General features: G+C 41.5%; 1 protein-coding gene across 3 annotated transcripts in view; it reads right to left on the reverse strand.

Annotated features, from left to right (window-relative positions):
• Window positions 1-1,551: 1,551 nt before the first annotated feature.
• The window catches only part of mag.S (myelin associated glycoprotein S homeolog), a 55,061-nt gene continuing 29,397 nt past the window's right edge, over window positions 1,552-27,215 (reverse strand). For 2 of the 3 annotated variants that reach the window (XM_041571719.1, XM_041571720.1), the window contains exons 3-11: window positions 20,454-20,529; window positions 18,317-18,685; window positions 16,047-16,343; window positions 15,671-15,928; window positions 15,022-15,282; window positions 13,361-13,648; window positions 13,005-13,101; window positions 9,373-9,466; window positions 1,552-1,982 (exon numbers count right to left, since the gene is read on the reverse strand). In XM_041571719.1, the coding sequence (XP_041427653.1) occupies window positions 1,818-1,982; window positions 9,373-9,466; window positions 13,005-13,101; window positions 13,361-13,648; window positions 15,022-15,282; window positions 15,671-15,928; window positions 16,047-16,343; window positions 18,317-18,685; window positions 20,454-20,502 (1,878 nt within the window). In that variant the 5' untranslated portion in view covers window positions 20,503-20,529 and the 3' untranslated portion in view covers window positions 1,552-1,817. Of the gene's footprint in view, window positions 1,983-8,278; window positions 8,320-9,372; window positions 9,467-13,004; window positions 13,102-13,360; window positions 13,649-15,021; window positions 15,283-15,670; window positions 15,929-16,046; window positions 16,344-18,316; window positions 18,686-20,453; window positions 20,530-27,215 lie in introns of all 3 variants that reach the window. The other variant, XM_041571721.1, reaches the window with a different exon arrangement.

Here is a 27,215-nt window from a genome sequence, read left to right on the forward strand (position 1 = left end):
TAGTGGGTCAAACTCCGATGAGAGTTCATGGTCAAGTTTTTGGGTCTAACTCCTACCAATAGTTAGCACAATGATGCTTTTTGTATTTTGCTATGTAAGTACTACCACAGTTCAAAAGCATACTAATAGGTCCATTGGCTCCTGATGGGACTGACCAAAGTGTGCATGGTTGCCTGTGGTAGGGATTAAAAATTGTACTGGGACAGGAGATTAGAAGTCTTTGCCTAACGTTCCAAGACTTTATCTGCTAAGCCATCTAATAGGAATGTGCTGGTTAATGTCTCTGCTGGAATGAAATGCACCCACAACACGAACAGCAGGAGGAAGGCTCAAACTGAATTATGTTTCCACCAGAGCAGATCAATAGGTGGAGCAGATGCTGAGGGCCTCAGGAGTATAGTGGGGCCACTGGGTCCTTACTGATGTGGGGTTTCCTTGAATTTCCCAAAGGTCAGGAATATTTTGGCATGATGCCAAGCAAGTAGTTTTTACACCAGGTACTGGCACTCTCATTTCTAATCCTTTCTGCTCATGCCAAGCGTACCGACTTGCATTTTCGGAGGCTTAGTAATTGTGTAAAATCCATGTAACTATTTGATGGAAAGGAGCCACAAATAATTCCCAGCATGTTGAACTAAAAATATCCCTTTTCACTATCTGTTCCAGCAAGTGAAAAATGTAAGCGAATATTATCGGGGGGGGGGGGAATAAATATAAGGTTTGGGTCTCAGTGGCTAACAGCACAGAGTATTATAGATACAGGGCATAAATAAATCCATAATACAAAACACAGCATGTACTCACCCACTGCCACAGGAATGAATATTTACAGTATTGACTGTTGTGAAAGACTACGATATTTCTCCATGGTTGAGGAAAAAGGGTTTTGATGGGTGCAACTCTAGACCTTAAAGTCCTTCTTTTGGGTCCAATATTTGGTCAGAGCCATTATAACTTAATAGCAAGGCTATAGAAAAATGGAAAGACTCAACCTGCTATTATTCCAATAGCTCCTAAGGCAGCATAATAATAATAATAATAAGCACTCAACCGGTCTTCAGGCTGGGCCCACTTAGCTCAATGATACCGATATATAGAAACATTGGGGTAACAGTCACCCTGCTATAGTTCCAGGGGTACCCAGGGTACAAATAAGCACTCACCCCAAATCTCCCCTTAACTAACCTTCAGGCTGGGCCCCTTAGCTCATAACAAGGTTACAGATATATAGAAACACTGGGGTATCAGTCGCCCTGCTATAGTTCCAGGGGTTCCCATGGCAGCCAATGTGCATCCCCCCAAATCTTACCCTTACTGGCCTTAAGGCTGGGACCCTCACTGCTGTGGTTTCAAATCCCATGCTTAAGGCATCCTGACTTCAGACAAGCTTTTCAGCCTCACTGTGCCCCCGTCTCTATAAGTGGACAATGTTTGTTGGCCAGGATCTCATAACATCTGGAAAATTCTCTGTTCAGAGCTGCACAAAATTAATACTGTACATCGAAATAAATGACTGCAGCAGGGATATCTAGGCTCAGTGTCAATACAATATTGGTACCACCACTGGTTTCTTTTTATAGAAAGAATTTTAAAAATCCAAAATGTACTGGAGATGTTGACAATGGATCATTGTTTTAGTTTGAGAAGCTTCAAGGAGGACCTTAAAAACAAATGGTTCTATTGTGAGTCTTTGATGCCTAATGGGGTAGGATGTTCCTATCCTAATAATAAATAAATAAAAATGGCGTCTCCGTAGTCTGTTTGGGGGTGGCAGGCCGCGAGTAGCAGTTGTGCTTGTGCTGTTAGATGAGTGCCCGTCATTTGACCCGAATTTCGGCATATTCGGTAAGCTCCTCGGGCGAAGTGAAGCTGTCTTTTACATTCCTCTTTGTAAAGTCAATGTTTGCATAGTCTGTATCTACGTGTGAAGGTTTCTGCTTCTTGCTCAGTAGGAATTTTCCCGAAATGTTGAGAAACTGGCTCTAGAAAAGAGAATGGGAGAACAAAGTTCGGCATTAGTGCGAGGGTCAGTTCCATGGGGATCTGGAACAGTGTCCTGGAAATAAATAATTTCCTTTTAATACATATATATATATAGCATGCAAGTTATAGGACACCGAGTGCAAGAAAAGCAAAAAGAAAGGGTTTAACACAAAGCACAAATTGTCATGACAACACAAAGAATTATCCAGTGTTTGTAAAGCAACTGAAATTCCCATGTCTTTATCGAGTCAGGTCAGTGACCCTGAGGTTCATGTCTCAATGGCAAGAAAGTTAGGGGACAGGTAGGGGTTGGACAGGTTCATGGACCCTGCCAACCAGGCCCACTCCACTGCCTGAACCACCTCATCAGGAGCCAGAAGTTATGCCAAGCACTCATGCACACTCTTGCAGGGAGGGCACAGGGTCCATACATTGAGTGAGTAGCCCTTCAAGTTGCAGCCCCTGTGACTGCCGCAGTCTGATGCCTGATGCTGGATGTGTTTTCACCTTCCCACCACTCCTGAATGCAGTGCTGCCGAACTCAGATGACACTGTATTCATGGGGGAAAGCCTTGCTTTACATTCTGGATTGCAAGAACCTTCATCTATGGGTGCCATTGGCAAGACGGGGTACAAAGTGCTTAAACCATGGTTGCTGGTGCCAGTTTTCCTCATGTTGCCCCTGCCCCACTCATGGTCACTCACAGGCCCGGATTGGTGGTGAGGCCACAAAATACCCAGGCCTAGGACAGCAAGTTTTAGGGGGCGCATGCTGCAACATAAGGAGAACCAGGGACTAGCTTTTTCGCCAAGCATGGTTTTTTCTACCTCGCGAAACTCCAGCCAAAGTTCTGCGGTGAAAAATTTGCTCTGAGTTTCGTGAATTTGCCTATCACTACCGGGGACGTGTACTCCTGTAATCCCCAATGCTCCAGCTCGCACATGCAGGGGGAGTGTGTGCTTGCGAGGGCACGGGCACTAGGAACCAATGGGCCTAGGTGTGGCTCAGCCTGAAATCTGGGCGCATATATATATATATATATATATATATATATATATATATATATATATATATATATATATATATATATATGGCACTAACAGGATTTACATACAAAAGTAAATATGGATAAAAAGCAAAAATAGGTTTATTAATCCAATGTTTCGGTCCCACACAGGAACCTTTTTCAAGAAAAAAGGTTCCTGTGTGGGGCCAAAACTAAATTGCACTCAAGGGAACAATTGCCGTTAATTATGTTGCTTATGTATAAATCATTGAGTCTAACACACCACTCTCACCTCCTTCTATTGGACTGTTAGAATTGTTATTTTTATTTCTATCTTTACTCTCTCTTAAGTTCCATTATTTATATTTCACAAACTGGATTCAGCACATAAGTATATGGGGCATGACTATATAAGTGGGGAAAACACTGATAATGATTTTTACAATATGGGTTCCTCACACAAGATAGTGTTTGCAGTAAGTGTGGTTTTGATGGGGAAACATATACTTGGATTCAAGGGGTTTCGTTTTGTTTCTAAATCTTTCTGGGATACATGATTAAGGGTATTTGGGGGAATGAGTTAGTTGTGGTAATGATAATATACACTGTGGGGCGTGATCATCCATATTAATAATGGTCTCTTGTTACCTCCAAGATCAGGGAGAATGAAACATATTACAAGAAATAACTAAGGTGTTTGGGCCGGTCCTTTTTTAGCTATTCATTTTGAGGACAACAATAAAGGGGAATCAGTATTTGTAGATACCCGTAGAGGCATTTTATCTGATCACGCCAGAGACAGGTGACTTCCAGCTAGAGTCCTGCAGCAGGTCAGGTACCAGCAGGTACCCGTGGGTTACCCACAAAAACCTGCAGTACCCTGAAGTTCCGGGTGCGTGTATAGATGCAGGTCGGCGGTTCTGCGGGTTTGCGGGTCGCGGGTCTTCTCAACATTTTTTACTCCTTTTTTCTGATCACGCCTACTTCCGATGATGTCACTTCCGGTTTACAATGATAGCACTTCCTGTTTTACGCCTTTTTTTCTGATCACACATACTTCCGATGATGTCACTTCCAATTTACAATGACAGCACTTCCTGATTCTTGATGGTCAGCGTGTCTGGGTTGCGGATAAGGTACTTGCGGGTTGGGTAGTGGGTCCAAGCGGGTAAAAATGTGGGTTGCGGGTCCGGGTTGCGGATTGCAGGTTGATGGTATGGGTTCCAAAAAATGGACCCGCGCAGGACTCTACTTCCAGCTGAGCTATAGATTAATAGGGTTAACAATAGGGTCAATGTGCTAGTGCGCTAATTTAAGTGAAGGCTATGCCTTATAATATAAATCAGTCCAATAGAAGGAGGTGAGAGCGGTGTGTTAGACTCAATGATTTATACATAAGCAATATAATTAACAGCAATTTAGTAAAGAAATGATACATGAATGATATAGGTAGAACTAGCAACATTTTGTAACATTTCCTGTTTCTGTGAAGCACCAGGACAGATATAGTTATATAATACACAAAAGCCATGAATATCTTGTAAATTATATCCTTATAAACGGTGAGTTCTGATGTCATCAGTTATAAACGGTGAGTTCTGATGTCATTTCTGTCACATGACTCCCTAAAACGTGTGTATTATAATAAATAAAGTACCCCCAGTTGCAAAATATGAGGATATTAGAAGTTACCTTGGAGTTCTATGACCTGTACGAAAACACTCAGCCTTTCGGCCTCGTGTTTTTATATGGTCATGAAACTCCTCGGTAACTTATAATATCCTTATATTTTACAAGAGGGGGTACTTTATTCACTATATTATTGCTACTATGTTGTTGTTTTTAATTTCGTCTTTGTACTATGAAAGATGAATAAGTACATTTTATACATACAGACTTGAAGTATATTTAGTTGAACATTTAATTGGTGTTTATTGACGACTTTGATCATGTGACAATGCCGCGGCTCTTGGTTTTTCCGCCAGTGCGTGGTTAAAAGACGTGTCCTGAGATGATTTTGGCATTTTGAGAAAGGCGAAACGTCAGTCTGCTGCTAATTTTAGTAAATACATCTTTGTTTATTTTTAAGACCTGAGAAATGCTGATCGTTTTTTGCATGTATACATATATATATATATTAGGGATGCACCGAATCCACTATTTGGGATTCGGCCGAATCCCCGAATCCTTAGTGAAAGATTTGGCAGAATACCGAACCGAATCCGAACCCTTATTTGCATATGCAAGGAAAAAGTGGAAAAAAATTCTTCTTTTGTGACGAAAAGTCACTTGATTTTCCTACCTGCCCCTAATTTACATATGCAAATTAGGATTCGGTTCAGCCTGACACAAGGATTCGGCCGAATCCGAATCCTGCTCAAAAAGGCTGAATCCTGGCCGAATCCCAAACAGAATCCTGGATTCGGTGCATCCCTAATATATATAAGCATAATTTCATTGGCACTACCATTCTACAAGTCACTGGCCGGGTGCTCACCATTATTAATATAATTCCATAGTAGAAAGTACTCACAGCACACGGCTTTCTACTATGGAATTATATATATATATGTATTGCATGTACTGATGTTCTTCTTACAGTATCTATATTTACATGGACTAACGAGGAACATGTAAATACAGTTTTGTACAAGACAAACCGAAACAGACTGTGATTAATCAAGATACAATGACAATTTCACATTAAACATGCAACAAATCCAGACACTTAGGGGCAGATTTATCAAGGGTCGAAGTGAATTCGAAGGAATTTTCAAGGTAAAAAAATTCGAAATCCCAAGTAATTTTTTAGATACTTCAACCATCGAATAGGATTCTACGACTTCGAATTTACTTCAATTGAAGTAAAATAGTTTGAATATTTGATAATCGAAGTACTGTCTCGACTTCAATAGTTCGCCAAATTAAACCTGCCGAAGTGCTATGTTAGCCTATGGGGACCTTCTAGACCATTTTTCTAAGTCTTTATACATCGAAGTAAAATCGTTCGGTCGTATGCTGAAATCGTTCGATCCGAACGATTTAATCGTTCGATCAAACGATTTTACTTCGATCGTTCGATTGCCAAATTTGGTGAAAAATCCTTCGACTTCGATGTCGAAGTATTTTAATTCGATGGACGAATTTCTTAGTATTTTTTACTTCGAAATTCGACCCTTGATAAATCTGCCCCATAGTGTCCTGCGTCATGCACTCAGCTGTGCCTGTGTGTATTAATGGAGGGTTCCACAGATCAGCACGAGCAACAGGTGACACTTTTAGTTAAATCCATTTAGCCCAATAGTGACAGACTGCTCAGGACAGATGTAATGGCACCTCGGGGGCTGCCAGTGGTGAAATAATCCGCTATCCAGAAATAAGAGCCTGGTCTGCTGGGCATGCGGCTATTACCCCTATTTGGGAAGTGCGGTACAAATAAATTCACTCTAATAATACCAACAGGACAGGAGAAATACCCACAGCACTGGGGCTCATTTATAAACACTGGGCAAATTTGCACCTGGGCAGTAACCCATAGCAACCAATCAGTGAGTATCTTTTTTTCAGCCAGCTGCAGGTTGAGCAGTGAAAGCAATCATCTGATTGGTTGCCATGGGTTACTGCCCAGGTGCAAATTCGGCCCACTGTTTATAAATGAGCCCCCTTGTGTTATGTGAGTGCCAATATTAGGACATAAAACCCACAGCAAACCAAAATGTCTTTGTATTTTATCAAAACCTTTCTGGAAGATTGAACATTTTGTGAATGTAAAATTGATGGATGTAAGAAAGTTTAATATCTGTAGTCATGGAGCTCATGGGCAACACTTCTGAGCCACAATGATTTAGAAACAACTCTCTTAAGTCTTTTGTTCTTTTGTTTATAAGACTCATTATTTTCCATAAACCAATTCTATTTCTCAAGAAGGGATTCTTAACCTTGTGCTTTGGGCGAGGTTTGTTGGAATGTTATTAATATCAGTTTCACAGAAGACAGAATTTGAAAAATCATCCTCCTTTCGTTCATCTGAGGAACGTCTTAAGTATTGCTGTGTCCAGATGTTGCCATCAGTTGTACTGTAACAATCAACTAAGGGGTTTTAGGTTGGGAAGCACTGATCTTAATTGTCACTGGCACCATACTACCCTATTATACCTGCAGCAGAAGCAATTATCCCTACTGTTACTATAGGCACCATCTCTCCCTACTATACCTGCTATCCCACAGTCACACTCCCTTCCCAGAGACTATTATCCACTGTTACTATAGACACCATCTCTCCCTACTATACCTGCTATCCCACAGTCACACTCCCTTCCCAGAGACTATTATCCCACTGTTACTATAGGCACCATCTCTCCCTACTATACCTGCTATCCCACAGTCACACTCCCTTCCCAGAGACTATTATCCACTGTTACTATAGACACCATCTCTCCCTACTATACCTGCTATCCCACAGTCACACTCCCTTCCCAGAGACCATTATCCCACTGTTACTATAGGCACCATCTCTCCCTACTATACCTGCTATCCCACAGTCACACTCCCTTCCCAGAGACTATTATCCCACTGTTACTATAGGCACCATCTCTCCCTACTATACCTGCTATCCCACAGTCACACTCCCTTCCCAGAGACTATTATCCACTGTTACTATAGACACCATCTCTCCCTACTATACCTGCTATCCCACAGTCACACTCCCTTCCCAGAGACTATTATCCATTGTTACTATAGGCACCATCTCTCCCTACTATACCTGCTATCCCACAGTCACACTCCCTTCCCAGAGACTATTATCCACTGTTACTATAGACACCATCTCTCCCTACTATACCTGCTATCCCACAGTCACACTTCCTTCCCAGAGACTATTATCCACTGTTACTATAGACACCATCTCTCCCTACTATACCTGCTATCCTACAGTCACACTCCCTTCCCAGAGACTATTATCCCACTGTTACTATAGACACCATCTCTCCCTACTATACCTGCTATCCCACAGTCACACTCCCTTCCCAGAGACTATTATCCCATTGTTACTATAGGCATCCCTACTATACCTGCTCTCTCACAGTCATTTGTTACATTGTGCACTGCCACCCTCTTCCCAATAATAAATGTAACTCTGAATGATCAAGGGAAGTTGGTCATGCCGGGCCCAATCTAAAGTCAGCTCTGATCAGTCTCTTTTTCCAGATTTGAATAACAAAATTATTTCACCAAATGCAGAACATTTACATTTAAGAGACAGAGTGCCACACAAGCAGGACAGTACGTACCTTGTCGGTCATTTGCCTTCCAGTGAGCTGATTTCTCCTGACTATTAAAGAAGGGAGATCGGTCACTAAGATAGCAGTGCCTTTCCAATTCTGCTCCTTATATCACTTAATATGTGTAATGTGCCATCTACTACAAAGAAGTCCAGCAGTAGTTGTTGAAATAAGACCCTAAGCAGCCCCAGCAGATTTTTTGGAGTCATTTGCTGGACATGTTTGAGTTTCTCCCTAATAAATAGACATAGCTGGGTTGTCTGTTTACCATATTGCATTTCTTGTACTGGGCTTGCCTGGTCTGTATATAAATACAGAATTCTCCTGACACCCATTGGGTGTGACAAAGCCTATGGAAGAATACCATTTTCCAAGGATTTTAGGAGATAGTTTTCTCTCCTCTGGCTTTTTATTGCAAGCACCACCTAGTGGCAGAATAGTTTATTTTACAATAATAATTAGAAGTTGCATGCTGAGTGAAGAATATACAAATTTATAAAACTTCAAATAGTTGGAGACATGTTAACTGTCCTCGTGTCTATATATCAGGCACATTTTATTTATACATCTAAAGTTGTGGAATGTCCCATTGAATTACTTGTCAAGCAAAGACTTGGTTCACATACCATTCCACTTCTCAGCTTGGATGACGCAGAGTTGTATGTAGTACAGAGAGCTGGTATCACTCTCACATACCTCTAAACTAGTAATATTATATGGCAGGGCAGTGTTCCATGGCGCATATCTCCCCACGTGGATTTAACTGTAATAAGATAACCCCCCGGGAAGCATAACTCTCTGCAACACCCAATGTTGATATTTTCCCTTTCCCGATTATAAATCTTGGAGAATCTGGGTGCCATAGGATAAATATTTTCTTCTAAATGCATCAGAGGAACTTCTGGAGCCAGAAAGGCCAATCCAGACGCTTTAGGGTCATGTTCTCAACTGCAGAGATCATTAAAGGTCAGTAAAAGATCAAGGTTCAGGATGCCTCAGTCATAGTGTCAGACATTTTTGTTCAAACCACAGTCCCGTAAATACTCTCTGCTGGTGTTAATCTCTGCAACTGGCACAGATTGTCTCCCTTCTTTGGGTCTTACCTCTTTTTTTCCCAGATTTTTCTTGCCGTTGCCGCTACTGGACGTTGGCGATGCCTCTGTTTGTATAAAACTCGAGCTTTCAGTGATTTTCTTTCTACAAAACCAAAGAAAAGGTATGAAACACAACAGATATTGGGGAACACTGATAGTTGACCATGGAAATCCTGGACTTATGGGCTGGTTTGGAAATGGTGGCTCCAGGGTACACCTGCTCCAATAGGGGCAACTGTGCTAAATTTGGAAAAGGAGGCAGGTGGAAGGCAGCAGCACTGGGTATAGTTATAAAGAAGTGCAAGCAGCATATTGATACATGCTCCTTGAATAAATGGTGTGGAGTAGATGACTCTTTTTCCAAGCATAAGTCATGCGAGAGCTTAGGGCAGACTAAGGGGCAGATTTAACAAAATTCAAATTTTCAAGTTTTTGTATGGATAAAACTGTCAAATTCAAGGGACAGATTTACCAAAATTCAGATTTTCAAGTTTTTGTATGGATAAAACTGTCAAATTCAAGGGACAAATTTATCAAAATTCTAATTTTCAAGTTTTTGTATGGATAAAACTGTGAAATTCAACTAGGGAGTTCAATTCGGTTCAAGTTTCTATAAAAATTTCAATTTGATTTTCAAGATTTATCACACTATGGCCCTTTAAGAACTCGAATTTGACTACTCGCCACCTAAAACCTGCCGAATTGCTGTTTAAGTCAATGGGAGAGGTCCAGGGATCAATTTTTTGTTGTTATTTGCAGCCTTCCCAACATTCAAGTTTTTTTTCGGAGAAAAAAAAGTCGAATCGAGTTTTTTTAGATTCAAATCAAATTCGATTCGAGTTTTCAGTTCAATTCTATTCATCCGAGTTTTAAAAATTTGATTTTATTAGTTGGAGTTTATGGTAGTTTTTAAAAAACAAACATTCATTCGAAATTGAACCCTTGATAAATTCGACCCTTGATAAAAGTGACACACAGGATATAGTACATATAAGGATCCCCCTAAGGCTTGAGGGTGGGTGTGTGCGTTTCAAAGCTGGGGAAGGAAATTCAATGCCAGGTTGGTGAATGCAGACGCCTATGGAATGTATATAAAAGTATAGGAGCATGAAACAGTTACAGCCAGAGCACAGTCAGGTAGTATTAGGGATAGAGTTAAACCTCATCAAATGTTCCAGTAATGGCCAGACAGTGGCAGATACACCACATTGCTTGTCAGTACTGATAGTTACATAGTTAAATTGGGTTGAAAAAAGACAAAGTCCATCAAGTCCAACCCCTCCAAATGAAAACCCAGCCCCATACACACACCCCTCCCTACTGTCACATAAATGATATATACCCATGTCTATACTTACTATAGAGTTTAGTATCACAATAGCCTTTGTATTATGTCTGTCCAAGAAATCATCCAAGTCCCTCTTATAGTCATTAACTGAATCATCACCCGGCAGTGCATTCCCCAACCTCACTGTCCTCACTGTGATGAACCCCCTACTCTGTTCCTTTAAATGAAACTTCTTTTCCTCTAGTCTGAAGGGGAGGCCTCTGGTACGTGATTCTCTTTATGGGTAAAAAGAGGCATACTTATGTTTTCATCCCTTGAGTTAATGCCCTTTTTTATACAAGACAGAACTTTATTTGCTTTAGTAGCCACAGAATAAAACTGCCCAGAATTCGACAACTTTTATCTACAAAAACCCCAAGATCCTTCTCAGTTAAGGAAACTCCCAACACACTGCCATTTAGTGTATAACTTGCATTTATATTATTTTTGCCAAAGTGCATAACCTGCATTTATCAACATTGAACCTCATTTTCCAGTTTGCTGCCCAGTTTCCCAACTTAGACAAATCACTGTGCAAAGTGGCAGCATCCTGCATGGAACCTATAGTTCTGCACAATTTAGTATCATCTGCACAAATAGAAACAGTACTTTCAATGGCCACCTCCAGGTCATTAATAAACAAGTTGAAAAGCAAGGGACCTAGTACAGAGCCCTGCGGTACTCCACTAACAACACTGGTCCAATTAGAAAATGTTCCATTTACCACCACTCTTTGTAGTCTATCTTTTAGACAGTTCTCTATCCAGGTACAAATACGATGTTCCAGGCCAACATTCCTTAATTTAACCAGTAACCTTCTGTGTGGCACTGTATCAAATGCTTTAGCAAAGTCTAAGTAAATCACATCCACTGCCACCCTAGAATCGAGGTCCCTGCTTACCTTCTCATAAAAATAAATAAAATTAGTCTGGCAAGATCTATTACACATAAAACCATGCTGGCACAAACGCATAGTATTATGATTTGCTATGAATTCCAGTATCTTATCCTTTATTAACCCTTGAAAAGCTTTCCTACCACGGACGTCAGACTAACTGGCCTATAGTTTTGAGGCTAAGAACGGGATCCCTTTTTGAATAGAGGCACCACATTAGCAATTCGCCAGTTTCTCTGCACTATGCCAGACCTCATGGAATCCTGAAAAGTTAAGTAAAGAGGTTTGGTAATCACAGAGCTAAGCTTGCTAAGTACCCTGGGATGAATACCATCTGGCCCCGGACCTTTGTTTATCTTAACATGTTCTAGTCTCTTATGAATTTCCTCATGTGTGAACCATGCATCATTAGTTGTATTACTAGAAAAGGGAAACCTTCATTAACTGTTTCCTCATTTGTGTAGACAGACGAAAAATATGAGTTCAGAATCTCAGCTTTTTTTTCGTTCTCATCAAGCAGCTGACCCCCCTCTGATATTAAGGGTCCCACCCCTTCCTGCTTCATTTTTTTACTATTAACATATTTAAAAAAAATTATTTTGTTGATTCTCCTGTAAACAATAATGCATCCTGCACTGTACTGCTAATACTACCATGCAGGACATTGCCAAAGACCTTCAGTAAGTATCAACAAGGATCTTGGATCACTCTGGTCTGCATAGTCTGCAACAGTGGCCATAGATGTAACAATTATGATCTTTCCTGCGACCATTGGACATTTTCAAAACCCTACAAAGGTGCACAATCAAAATTTTTTGACCAGTGCGATCAACAAGCCGACCAATATCTTCTGCTGATATTGGTCATCTTGTCCAGGAACTTCATTTTATGTATAATATTATTGGTCTGTCTATGGCCACCTTTAGTCAGTCTGATAATTAGAACCTTGGCCATAAAGCAATTGTGAAAGGAAGGAGACACTATCTGACCACACATTCCAGTGCAAGTATAAATCTTTACTTTTAGATAATTTTGCCTGTGCAGAATTAACTTGCTATGGCTAGACATATGTATACAGCCTTTCTGTTAAAAAGTAGAAAAAATTAAAATACGCCCAAATTAAGAATATTTTTGTTCCAAAATCCTATCTGCAGCAGACAAGAGATTCTTCTCCTTTATGGTAAATGTTCTATTTCTGTACAGTGTTTTTGTATTTCAAAAAGTATCATGTGAGCCAAGCATCATGTGTGCCTTTTTAAACATGTTTTTCAATTCCTATTGACATTTCTTTTCACTTCAGCATCCCAAAGGGTTTCTCTGGAGGCTCCAGTACAATTGCAGCTGTATCATATTAAGCCTGGCATTAAATTGGCAGCAAATAACAGAATTTGTTCTGTGCTTTGTTGAAAAGCAACTTACTTCTCTCTCGTTTTTATGAAGTAGCCTCCGACTGCCACTAAAATCACAAACACGACGACAGCTCCAACTGGTCCAACCTTCGCCCATACTAGGGTATCTGTTGGCAAAACACATAGTCATGAAGGATGTAATGCAGGCACAGAGCAAATAAAGTGAAATATAACCCAGTACTGCTGGCAAGAGAATGGGTATAACTAGGGCTCCCCTTATAATGAACCCCAAGCCTGGCCCAGCCATATGAGCATTGCTCTTATATTTACTCATGTAGCTTCCTTCTTCCTGGAGCACAGATAGAAAGGCTCACTTTATGGCTTTAACCTAACCAATTGTAAAGCATAGTGGAAGGTAGTTCTTACCAGAATCCTGAAATGGGAGCTCTTGGACTTTCTTGCCATATAAATTGACTGCTGTGCATAGTATTGGTTTTTGTAGATCTTTGTCCTTCTGTAGAGTCAGAATGCTGCTCACTATGTACCCATTTCTCTGGGAGTACCTAAAGTCTGGATCCCCCTCGCTGACAGTCAGGTTCATTTCAGGAAGCTCAAACAGAATGAAAGGGTCAGGATTGGCTTTGACTGAGCACATGCACTGAACCGCGTCCTTGCTTATGGTGCACTGGGATTCAGGCAGCACCAATGGTGAGACTGGAAGAACAGAAATATAGGAGGTTTCTACAGGAATCTTGTAACCACGGCCAACCTTTCTAGCATTGTACCTTGCAAATCTCATGTATATGCAGAACATTTAGTAATAGGATAATTGGGAGCAAAGCAAGTTAGCACCCTCCCATATAGAGGCCAAAGCAGACTCAAGGTCGTAGATTCGTACAGTCCCACCGTCATACTTTTATGCTGGACACTACGGGAGCAGTAGATGTGATCTATTTGGATTTTGCCAAAGCGTTTGATACCGTGCTGCTCACGCGACTGCTTTCTAAACTAAGCAGCTAAGTGGCAAATTAAATTCAATGTTGATAAATGTAAGGGGGATATAAAAATATCCACTTATACCCTTAATGGGACTGCACTAGGCAAATCCATAATGGAAACAGAGCTTGGAGTCCTTGTAGATAATAAACTTGTCTGTAGCAGCAATGCCAGTCAGCAGCATCAAGGGCAAATAAGGTCTTGAGTTGTATTTAATGGGGCAGAGAGTCACGGGAGGAGGGGGTCCCACTGTATAGAGCACTGGTAAGGCCCCATCTAGAATATGCCGTACAGTTTTGGTCTCCATCACTCAAACAGGACATTATTGTATTAGAGAGGGTACAGAGAAGGGCAACTAAGCTGGTAAAGGGAATATCTTAGAGGAAAGACTGGCCAAATTGGGGATGTTCACGCTGGAGGAGAGGCACTTAAGGGGTGATATGATAACTATGTATAAATATATAAGGGGATCATATAATAATCTCTCTAATGATTATTTACCAGTAGGTCTTTCCAGCTGACACGAGGTCACCCATTCCGATTAGAAGAAAAGAGCTTCCGCCTAAATATTGGGAGAGGGTTTCTTACAGTGAGAGCTGTGAAGATGTGGAATTGTCTCCCTGAATCAGTGGTACAGGCTGATACATTAGACAGGTATAAGGAAGGGTCGGATGCTTTATTCACCAGTAGCTCCTCCCAGCAGAGAGGAGGGAGCCAATGAGATTAGAGGAGGGAAAGGGGTGTTACAGGGAGAGCTGGGAAGTGAATCAGTGGTACAGGCTGATATATTAGATAGGTATAAGAAGGGGTTGGATGGTGTTTAGCAAGTGAGGCAATACAGGGATATGGGAGATAGCTCATAGTACAAGTTGATCCAGGGACTAATGCGATTGCCATCTTGGAGTCAGGAAGGAATTTTTCCCCCTCTGAGGCAAATTGGAGAGGCTTCAGATGATTTTTTTTTTTGCCTTCCTCTAGATCAGCTAGCAGTGAGTTTGAAATAGAGTCAAAAGGTTGAATTTGATGGACGTGTGTCTTTTTTCAACCTTACTTACTACGTTACTATGTTATAGCAATAAAGAGGCACTTACACACAACGGTGAGGTTAAACGAACTGTTGCTTTGCCCATATTGGTTCTCGGCCGTGCACCAGTACTCCCCGTCATGCTCATGGGTGATGGCCGGGATCTCCAGCACCAACTCATTCTCAAAGATCACAGAGGTGAGCACTTGTTTGTCCTTCACAATGGAGATAACAGGGTCTGGATTTCCCTGCGTGTTGCACAGAATTGTGACCGTTTCCCCTTCCATTGCAACAACCGATGAGTTTACTGATGGTTTCCACGGGGCATCTACAAGACAAATGTTGGTTATAGGTAATGGTGTACCTTAAAGTAAACTGGTGGTGTATTTTAGTATCTGCATCAATATATAAGGCCTCAGTGTGGAGGGGGGAGGTTGGGATGCAGATTAGAAACTCATTGAAGAACATTGGCCAGGCTTCGGAAGAGGCAGGGTTGGATCAGATACAGGCTGTTAAATGACTGCAATTGTTCATTTTTTGGGGAGCAGATTGGAGGAGTTGTGGGCTTCCATTAAAAATAGTGGATGGATAGAAAGGAGTAATATGAGGGGATGGGAGTTGGGTGGTATTGTAATAGAGCAGGGGTGGGGTATGAGTGATCAGACCCATAGAAAATGCTCCTACTCAGAATATTCAGCCGGCTTTGTATGACTTACACATCACTGCAAGCCCCATGGTTTTGTTGGTTCTGCCATACTCATTCTCTGCTGCACAGATGTAGATCCCATCGTGATTAAAGGTCACATAATCCAGTTCCAGTGTCAGGTTGCCAGTGAATTCTTCCTTTATCAGTGCTCCTTCTTTGTACCACCCAACTTGAGACACTGGGTTACTGTCGACCACACACACAAACACCACCTTGGTGCCCTCTGTTGTTTCAAAGGATGAGTTGATGTCGACAATCCGTGGTGCATCTGAAAGAGATACAATGCAAGACTCAATGTCATTTGAATGCAGCCCTGCAGCATGGGGGTTTTATGGCTGCTTCCAAATAGATGATGAGAAAAGCAAATAGCTTGCACTTTTACTTACACTTTACATTCATTGTAACAAATCCTTTATATTCCGTGTCCGTTCCTGGGAAGTTGACTTTGCAGCTCAGTCTCTGCCCATTATTTTTGTAAGAGGGAATGAATTTAAGGGTAGACACTTGTGTCCAGGTAGAACCGCTTTCCTCAAGGCTGGCATAGACTGAATGGTGTTCCAGTCCCTCAATCTCCATCCAGTTGACAGTCGGCTTCATATCAGGACAATTGTCCGGGACCCGACAGGTTAACTCTGCTTCAGAACCTGACACGATCTCTGGAGGTAGGCTTACAAATGGCTCATCTGAAAATGAGATGGATAGTTAGAGGGAAGCTGTCGCAAAAATTATAATTTAATATTAGCTTCATCATACTGAAATAAGAAAATTCTTAATACAATCAGTCAAAAATTCTATACCATTTCTGAAATAATCAAGTTTATCTTCACTATCCCTCTCTCAGCATCTGTTTCTCTTCATTCTGTCTCCATGCAGGAGTTGGGTGTCATATGAATGATCCAATATATCTTATACAGAGGCTCCCTTTGCCTAGAAGATGTATTAGATCTCACTCTATTAAAATCACCAGACATCGTGTCTCTCTACATGCAGAATTTATGCAAAAGGCAGTTATTTTGTTAGATTTTGTTTGCACTGGAATCAGTTATTTGAGTGAACTGTAATACATCTGCTAGGAAAGGAGCCCCCTATAAGATATATTGGATCATTCATCTTGTAAGGGGGTGTGAAGTGATGAAGAGTGTTATGTGCGGAAATGTTGTAATTGTTTTGTGTGACAAAATGTGCATGTATGTAAAATGTATATATGTTTAAGTGTGTTGGATGTCATTTCTGGGAGTTCTTAATTTTAATTTTAGGTGTAGTTTTTACCCCGGCCACCAGAGGCCACTGTGGGACATAGAAAGGTATGAAAGGAGGTGCGACTTGATAGGAGGGTGTGGCCGGAATAACATCTACTGGCAGGGTAAGTGAGACCCAACGGCAAGATAGGAAAAGTGAGAACAGGAAAGATTTAAAGTGAGCGTTAACTAGGTGCACGAGAAAGTGAGGGTATTTAGTAAGGGCAGTTGTGGCCCCATCAAGGTGAAAGTGGAGTTCGTTTCCTGTGGGCACTCCATAAGTAAGGGAACCAGTGGAAGTTTAGGACTAGTTAGGGAGGACACCAAGGCTTCAGGCCAGGATTTGGATAAAAAGGGCCTAACCTGGAAGAGCGGAGGGCCAAGCCGACTGGGCGCCTTAGGTGACCCAGCCGGCCACCTCGCGCCCCTCCGTGCTCGTGTGCATGCTCACGAAGGGGAGATTGCCAGTGGGGAGGGAGGGGGAAACCCGAAGGGGAGAGCTCTGGAAGGGAATGGGAGGGCAGAGGAGATCACCAGAGGGGAGGGGGAAAAGCAGGAGGGGAGAGGGATGGAAAAAAGCAGGAGGGGTGGGGAGAGAGCTGGAAGGGAATGGAGAGGGAGCGCGAACATAGACTAGGGGTAGGCAGAAGACAGGCACCTGCCCATCGCCCCCTTTTGTTGCACCCTAGGCAGATTCCTCTTCTGCCTACCCCTGTTTCCGACCCTGGTGAAGGGGCATCACCCTGAAGGTATCGGACCACTATTGGAGAGTGGAGGGAAACGGGTGTAGCATATAACGGACCACTAGGCGGTTAGGTGGGATCCAAAGTCCTAAGGAAAAGTAACAGAAGGTGTGCCTACTAAAAGAACAGGTTCCCTGGGGAAAATGTGAGTGTGCTGTGGTTTGAAGGAAAGAACAATGATGTGCCTAAAAGGAATCCTCTGATGTGTGCTGTGAATAATAATCTGTTTGTTAAATTTGTCATTGTGTCCCGTGTGGTGAGTACCGGTGTGTAACCCTGAGGCAGTCATTCAAGAGTTTGTGGATCCAGGCTACTTCCCCTTTAAAGTTGGAAGCCCCTCCTACAATCTGACACCCAACTGCTGCAAGAGAAACAGAGAAACATGCCAAGAGTGAGATAGTGAAGATAAACTTAATTATTTGAGAAACAGTGCACATTTTGTAATTGATTGTATTTAGAAAGTTTCTTGCTTCAGTATGAAGAAGCTTATATTAAATTTTCATTTTAGCAATAGTTCCCTTTAACAACAGTTAGGTTAAATGCACATGAATGAGCTCTGGAAGAAAAAGTAACAAGTTTGACTTGTTAATTGCTTGTTTGTGGGGAAAGTGTGCTGTGAATAAAACACAAGAGTATATCCACTTGAAGTTACACTGGGTGTTGCAAGTTACATACCCAACATATACAGGTTGGCATGTTCTGAATAGGTGTACTGGTTATATCCTCCCAAATCTACCCGGAAGTAGTATTTTCCCTGCAGATCCATGTTTAGTCTATCAATCTGTATGGTGCAGTTGTATTCTTGTATATCTCCCAGCAGTTTTGTGCGGCCCATGTAGTTGTCGTGGGCCGTGTTCGTCTTCGTTTTCAGGACCACTGGAGGGAGGTTCTTAGGGTACGGGCTGTTAAAGTACCAGATTCCATGAATTATAGAGGGACGGATGTCTTTAGGGTAGTCGAACGTGCATGGGATGGACACGCAGGTTTCCCTGAAGGCTGAGATCGATTGTGGCATCCAAGCAGCCCATTGTCTACTCAAGGCACCTAGGAGGAATAAAAACATATATATATATTAGTATTAGGCTGGGGAGATATAAGGAGCATGCATTGGCACTGGACCCGAAAACTGTAATCTGCCCTCTGAATCCCTTAGTGCAGGCCCGGACTGGCAATTTGTGGGTTCTGGCAAATGCCAGAGGGGCTGCTGTATGGTTCCATAGAAAGTTACCATATAGTGGGCTTGTAGGGGATGCTTGGGCTGGTAAATGGGTTGTTTGGGCCTCTGTGTACTTGGAATGGCAGGGCCTATTTTGACTCCCAGTCCAGGCCTGCCTCAGTGCCACTATCATAAGCCAATTTGTCACCCGTCCCAATTTTGACAGCTCCACCCACAGTCTCGGGTTTGTTACCCGACTTTCTCTTTGATCTCCTGCCCTGAACAGCCAGAAATAGATACAATGTTTCTAACTTAATTGGCTTTTGGCAGAGAGCCCAGGAGCAAATAAGTAATTGTAACAATTTAAGATAAGCTGGTCTCTTGGGGAAACTGTGACTTGCAGCTTAAATGGCAATTCACCTTCATTAGCAAAACACATAAATATCACAGACGTGTTCAAACACATTTATTTATTTATGTAAATGCAGCAGTGATTCTGTCTTTACCAGGAAAGAATAACATTTCATTATATTTAAATGCACATAAAACGCTTTCAAGATTTGGCGTTATTTTTATAAACATGCAAAAGAAATTTGTAGCATTCTGGTGAGATCTGAGATGTGATTTAGACTGTGTAACAGCGACACCTACTGGTCACTACCCACAAGTGTTCTGGCTGTTGCATTCTGTGAATGAATTTATAGGCCTTTTCAGTGTGGGACTGGGAATACTAAGGCCCAGCAAAGAACCTTATATCCAGGGACCAATTTTACAGCAGATAGTTGTATAGTTGTACAAGGTGCTACATGCTGTGGCTTTTGCACAGTCAAATGCTGGAAAGTAAGAAACAGCTGAACAATCCTTGGAAGTTGGGGTTCACTAGAGCCTCCAGTAGATCCTGTGATACTTTGAAAGGCCAGTCCAGCCCAGGACTTTGCATTAATTGGATATTTTCCAAAGGCTAACTGGCACCAGCTTCCACAGCAGCCTACACAACAGGACATGCTATAAATCATGCAGCATTAGATATAAAGATATTTGCAGCTACATATTGCCAAGAGGGGACCAATTAAAAATAGTGGGCTTGGAGATCATTTAGGAAACACTTGAAGAAGATTCTGGAAGTTTTGTGCAGTTCTAGGCTGACAATAGGATCCATACCTCCCAACTGTCCCATTTTCTGCTGGACAGTCCTGATTTTGACAGTCCGTCCACTTTTTATTAAAAAAAGACACCAGAAAAAGATACAAAGTTTCTGAAACATAATTAAAATAAGAGGCAGAGAGCCCAGAACACTCAGCATCTGCTAACCCGAAAGATTTGAGAACGGTTTTTGTTTTTCCTAAGCAGAAGAACATCAGCCTCTTTCTTTCTCCTGACAACTTTCTTGACTACTTGCTGGTCAGACTGGTGGGAAACTGACCAGCAGGTTGCGCTGTTGTAACAAAATTCATTCATATTAACAGCACATGTATCCCTTAATATCTCGGAATAAAAAAATAAAAAAATAAATAATGAATGTAAATTACATAAGTGCTTAGAATAGCAACATCGTCCATTTTACATTCACTTATTTTAAAGGGCAATTTCACCTTCATTGGCAAAACTGTAATAACATATAAAACATGATGTATTATGGCCAAGGGCCCTTCTTACCATCAGTGAAGATCCATAGCAACAGCAGAGTGTGCCACCTCCATGCCATCGTATTTGGCGCAAGATGTTCCTGTACCTGTAAGAAGACATTCAGTCTTTAGCAATGAGTTCTCTAAAAAAGAGAGTCTTGTGTTAAACCAAAATGAACAACTTAACTAACTTGCAACTTCTTGCAAGAAAAATATTCTCCATTTACTTATATATTGATGTATGTAAGCAGCGCTGTTTGTAACCAGAGATACCCAAGCAGTGACCCATTCAGCATCCAACCAGAACATGATGCCAACCCCAGGGGCAATACCTCCTGCCTGGAAATTGCAGATCTGACCCTGGTTGACCTTCCTGAGATCCTTATGTTCCATAGCTTTGGTCACAATATCCCCTCCTGGGTCAGGAAAGTAAAGAGTGGGGTCCAGCACTAATAGGTTGACTAGGGCATGTTTTTGGTATATAAAATCAGGCTGTGGGGATGCTGGGAGTTTACCAATAGCTGGAGGGTCTTCATTTCAATTTCATTCATTTCATTCATTTTCCAAGCCTGGGATCCGTGTTAGTTCCAAGTACCATTTTATACCATATCCAACTGTTACCACTAGAGGGCACGCCTAGAACATTTTTTTGTTAGGGGAAAAAATCAATTAGGTTAGAGAATTTCAAAAGACTTTCAAGGCATTGGGACCTCATTCACAAAAATAAAGAAAAAAATCTGTTGTTGTTGTTGTTTTTTTAATCCTACACTACACATGAACTTGCTACAAATGTTGCACCAATCCCTAATAACAAGCAATGCAATACGATACAGTAGGCGCAGTATACGATACAGTAAGAGGAGTATATGATACAGTAAGAGGAGTATATGATACAGTAGGCGCAGTATACGATACAGTAAGAGGAGTATATGATACAGTAAGAGGAGTATATGATACAGTAAGAGGAGTATATGATACACTAGGCGCAGTATAAGATACACTAGGCGCAGTATATGATAGATAATCAAGTTTATATGATAGATAATCAAGTTTCTTGGGAAAGCTGTGAGTCACAACTTAAAGGGCACCCAGTTGGGGATAACAGTAGTTTTTTCTTCTTTTTTTTAAATGCCCCCCGCCAGCGCTACCCTACCCACACAGGGAGGGACCATGTCTGGTCACTCGCATTCGCATGATGAAAAGCTGCCGAATTGCTCGTTATGTGCATACGGACATAGATGCTGCACCGGGAGCTCCATGCAGTAAGAGCTCGGCAATGAAAGTTCACAATGACATAAAATTAAAAGGCAAAGTAAACCCTCTAGTACAACATCTGTTTACAGCTATTCATTTAGCCCACATTCTCCCTAGTCATTTACCTTTAGGGTGCAAGTCAACTTTTCACCAAAATTATATTCTCAGGACAGATAGATGCCGATGGGCAAACTGCCCAAGTGCAGGAGTGCATGCAAAGAAGAGGTAGAAAAGTTGCCCATGAAGGCAAATGGCTAGCTTGGTGGTCAATGACATCTGGGAGGTGATAGAGCAGATTAAGCTTTAACAAGTATTTTATGAACATGTGGTGCTTTAAACCTATTAAAGGATTATACAGGCATGGGACCTGTTATACAGAAAGCTCAGGACCTGGGGTTTTCTGAATAATGGATCCTTTCTGATCTTCATACCTTGTCTACTAAAAAAAAAATGGAGTCTATGGGGGATGGGCTTTCTGTAATTTGGAGCTTTTGGGATAACTGATGTTTATTACTACACCAGTCCAAACACCAAGCAGCCAATTTATGGGGCAAATATATCCCTCTGAATATATCCAGCCCTCTCTCTGGTGTCAGTGGCACTGCACATGCTCAGTGGTGTAACTGGTACACACATGCTCATCGCAGGGCACTCATTGGCAAGGGCTATAAAAGACTCCATGAACATATGGGAGTAGCTTTTGAGGCTTGGGTCTTCTCAACCATTCTATTTTACTTTTATTTGTATTTATATATAGATATATATATATATATATATATATATATATATATATATATATTAATCGAGTTATTATGCAGGAAGCAAAGGCAAACGTCAATGTGTATAAATCACTCATCCCTTTAATGGTGGTTATATCCCTTTAAAAAATCAATGTTCATCTTGGAGACGTCTCACCTATAAAAACTACAGGGGAGCCTTTGAGACCAGTGCTTTGGTCAGAAGATACTTATCCTATAAAATGCAACAGACCGAGGGGATGCCAACTTATGGAAATTATGCCCAGAATATTTATAGTCTTATGGAGTCTGCAATTTAAAGCTCTATACACAACTCTGTCTGGGCTTCTCTGGTAATGGACATCATCTTATACTTCTAGTCTTCTGGTCATAAAGCAACCTGAGGAGGACCAATATTGCCCAAACCAGTAGTTGGAGAACAAGAAATATCCTACACTTCTGTTGCCCTAAGACGAGTCTGGGCATGCTACCTCACTTGGTACTCCCCTGATGACTATAGGAATAAGCTAAAATAGGGACTATGTGTGTTATTTAATGTAGATGTCTATATATTTATAATATGCCAGGGGTCTTCAGAAAATGCCCTGTCTTCTGGTCTAAGTTGATGATTTCTTCCATCCTAGATCCCAGCCTTCTGATTCTATCTAGAGAGCTAAAGTTCCAATTTTCTGATTGAAAACATAATGTACCATTTCCACCTCCCTCCTAACCCCCCAGCGGTGCCGTTCTATGCTAGGGACACAAATCAAAACAAAAGAGGCACCTCCCCACCAAGGGCATCTCTTTCCACTTCCTGGACCTCGGCCAGTCCGTCGGTCACACAATGCGGCCCATTGTATCGTAACGCCACAGGAAACCGTTGAACTCTATGGGATGGTACAAGAGCTGTTTTGATCTCCCCCAGTGCTGTGGGTTGAGCCAATGGCTGAGTCATTTGCACAAGCAGGAGAATTTGGGAGAAAGAGAAGGTGAGTGGGAGGTAAATTTCATCTGCTCCGCTATAAATCAGAGCTTGATGTTTTCTTTCCATTTTAATGGAGAAGGAAATTCTAAAATTAAGTAAACTTTATCAGAACGGTCTATATAAATACACCAGTAAAGCCTCAAAGTAATGCTGCTCTGAGTCCTCTGTCAAAAGAAACAACACATTTCTTTCCTTCTATTGTGTACTCATGGGCTTCTGTATCAGACTTCCTGTTTACAGCTTAAACCTCCAGGGCTTGGGCTTGAGCATGCTCAGTTTGCTCCTCTCCTCCCTGCTGTTATCTGAGCTCAGAGCTATGAGTCAGCAGGAGGAGACTCAGGCAGGAAGTGATGTCACACTGTAATGAGAGGACTTTTATTATTCATGGCTCATGGTAATACTTTGATACAAATTAAGACTTTGATAGAAATATAACAGAAAGCGCTGTTATCAATGGTGGCTCACAGTAATACTTAGAAATATAACACAATGAACTGTTCTACTGTTGAACACAATATAGTAGTGATGTGTCCGGGCCAGCCAGATACTCGCTGGGCCCACGGGTTCGGGCAGACCTCGCACTCCTCTTCGCAGGTGGCCACCTTCAAATGCCGACTTCCGATTTCCAGGTTCTTCTTTTGTAGACGCTGCGTCTACTTGCCCCGCTCCTTTTGTGACATCATCGGTGGCGCGGGCGGAGTGGGTCTATAAGCCATTTTCTAAAGTCGCCCGAAGTTGACTAACAAGGAAACTTAGGGCAACTACGGGAAAAAAAGCGGAGCGATTGTCATCCCGCCGGCGATTAAAATTCTAACCAACGGGAGGCAGTCCGGGGATTTAAGTTGCCCCGAAGAAGAGGAGATTTGTCTCTGGGCAACTAATCTCCCCAAATCTGAGCGTGTGTCTCTGCCCTAATAGTTTTACTAATCTCATTAGTAATAAAGCACGCTCTCTGTACTCAGTGTGGTTTGTGAATTATTTCTGAGAGACTCGTAGAGCCTCAAGTAAAATACACACCAAGCTAACATGGCAGCTGCTATCCTAAACAAACAGAGAGAGCTTCTAGAGCTGTTTACTCGGGTATGGTAAAGCATTCTGCAGAATAAATATAGTGTTATAGTTTGCACTATTTTGGCTAATGTATTTGTAATAATCTGCTTCGGTAGCTTTCCTTTTCTTTTAACACACTCACTGCTGAAAGGCCCTGACATCACAGGGATGCGTCTATGGATTCAAGAAGGACAACCAGGCACCAAAATGAAAGGCCTGGCAACCAATGAAAAACACGACCAGCTGGTACGCCTGTGTTGATACTGTCTATGGTTATTCCACACTATTGAACAGACGGCAAGGTCTAATGCTGCACACAATAGATGAGAGACAAATTGTCATAAATTCTGCAACAACAAAACTAAATGAAAACTAAATATTTACTCTCAAATCACAAGAACAAAGAGAGAAGGACTTGGAATGGGTTTAGAGGCGTTCCACCAGGCAGATGCCCTGGGCGAGTCTTCTGTGTTTGTTATCATAAGAAACTTCCATAAAACTCCGGGTCTCTTTCATTCTTCATTTTCCCAATGAATCTGCCTCCATGAACTGATTGTATAATGACCTCCTCTTGGCTTTTTCTCATCGAGTTTCTTTGAAGATGTTCCTGACTACTCTTTTAGTTTCAGACTTGCATAAGACACCATTGTTCAATCTATAGCTGCAAATGTCCTTATAACTTAGGAAGCCAACGGGTATTGACTGGCACAGGAATATGCTATGTAAGCATATATATTAAAAAAATATATATATAGTAAAAAAAATATATATAGTAAAAAAATAGATATATATTGTGACGTCTCTACATGTTGGACAGTCCTACCTTATGTGACACCATTCAAACTTACAATATAAAGAAACAATTCTTTTATAGCAGTTGATCCTCATCTTCCCTGACTCATGAGCTATTAATATTATAAATGTTTTTTTTATCTATTCACTAGCACTAAAAATGTCAAACTTTGATCGTTCCAGATACCAGTGACTCATTAGTGAGGTGCAAAGCAGCATTTCTCTGTCAGTTTTCTCGTACTGTATGTGCAATGTGCATATGGGTATTGTTTTAGGGCACAGCATTCATTTTTTATATTTTTATATTTTCTGATACCACCTATCATCTAAGGGAAGTGAAAGATTTCTCATTTAAACACCCAGGGGTCTAAAGTATTTCCCAAAAAATATATTTTTTTCACAGCAAAGTGAATAAATTATTCTTGTACATTATCCCTTATAATACATGAGTGATACTCAGAGTTCCCTGTATAACTCAGCCTGCAGCCTTGTGTCTTTATATGGTCACAGAACAACCCCTCAGTGACTTCTAATATCCTTATTATTTACAGTAGGGGGTACATTATCCCTTATAATACATGAGTGATACTCAGAGTTCCCTGTATAACTCAGCCTGCAGCCTTGTGCCTTTATATGGTCACAGAACAACCCCTCAGTGACTTCTAATATCCTTATCATTTACAGTAGGGGGTACGTTATCCCTTATAATACATGAGTGATACTCAGAGTTCCCTGTATAACTCAGCCTGCAGCCTTGTGCCTTTATATGGTCACAGAACAACCCCTCAGTGACTTCTAATATCCTTATCATTTACAGTAGGGGGTACATTATCCCTTATAATACATGAGTGATACTCAGAGTTCCCTGTATAACTCAGACTGCAGCCTTGTGCCTTTATATGGTCACAGAACAACCCCTCAGTGACTTCTAATATCCTTATCATTTACAGTAGGGGGTACATTATCCCTTATAATACATGAGTGATACTCAGAGTTCCCTGTATAACTCAGCCTGCAGCCTTGTGCCTTTATATGGTCACAGAACAACCCCTCAGTGACTTCTAATATCCTTATCATTTACAGTAGGGGGTTCATTATCCCTTATAATACATAAGTGATACTCAGAGTTCCCTGTATAACTCAGCCTGTAGCCTTTATATAAACATGTTACTCTTTGGTGACATCTAATATCCTTGTAGTTTATAATAGAGGGTCCCAGAGGGTCTGGGAGGTGAGCGGCACATGGGTAACCCCTTGAATGCCTCATAACTTGAACCTCATTCATAACACATGCTGGTGAGTGACAAGGGACGTATGCAGGGCACTTCCAACCTTGGAGCCTACTTATGGTAGCCATTAATGAAAGGGCTCACTTGCACCCCTTTGCCAAGCTCATTGCACTTTGATGCAGATGCAGAATGCAGCCAACGCTAGAGGTGCCAGCGCAAGTGTTCTACAGACTTTCTGCTTAGTTTAAACCCAGCCCTGCTCCATCTTTATGTGCGATGTAACTTTCTCCTACTATAAATATTTGTTTCTGCACGCCTTGTGCTAACAGACACTGGAGAGCCTGGGAAGGGAATACTAGTTTTTACCTCCTACATTTGTGCACCTACAGCACCTACACATACAGCTTTTATTGATACCAAGGGGCTACATTAACCAATGCTTTTAACTTTTCTGATTTGTATCAATCATAACAGAGGTAACAATATCACATTTACATAACTTTTTTCTTATTTAAAACCATAAACAATATTCAGATTTGGCAGTACAAACAATTCACAAAATAATGTTTCAGCATTATATACATATGTGTTTCTGTTTGGGCCAAAGTAAAGAGATCCAAATCTTACATCATTCCTCACCTCTCTCATTCACCCTCTCTTTCTCTCCCCCACTCCTGGCTCTCTTTATTGGCAACTCACTTCAGCCTACCTCCCACTGCTGCACAACATGTTGCTGTTTCGCCTTC

Source organism: Xenopus laevis, chromosome 7S (genome assembly GCF_017654675.1).
Source record: "Xenopus laevis strain J_2021 chromosome 7S, Xenopus_laevis_v10.1, whole genome shotgun sequence".
NCBI classification, from domain to species: Eukaryota; Metazoa; Chordata; class Amphibia; order Anura; family Pipidae; genus Xenopus; species Xenopus laevis.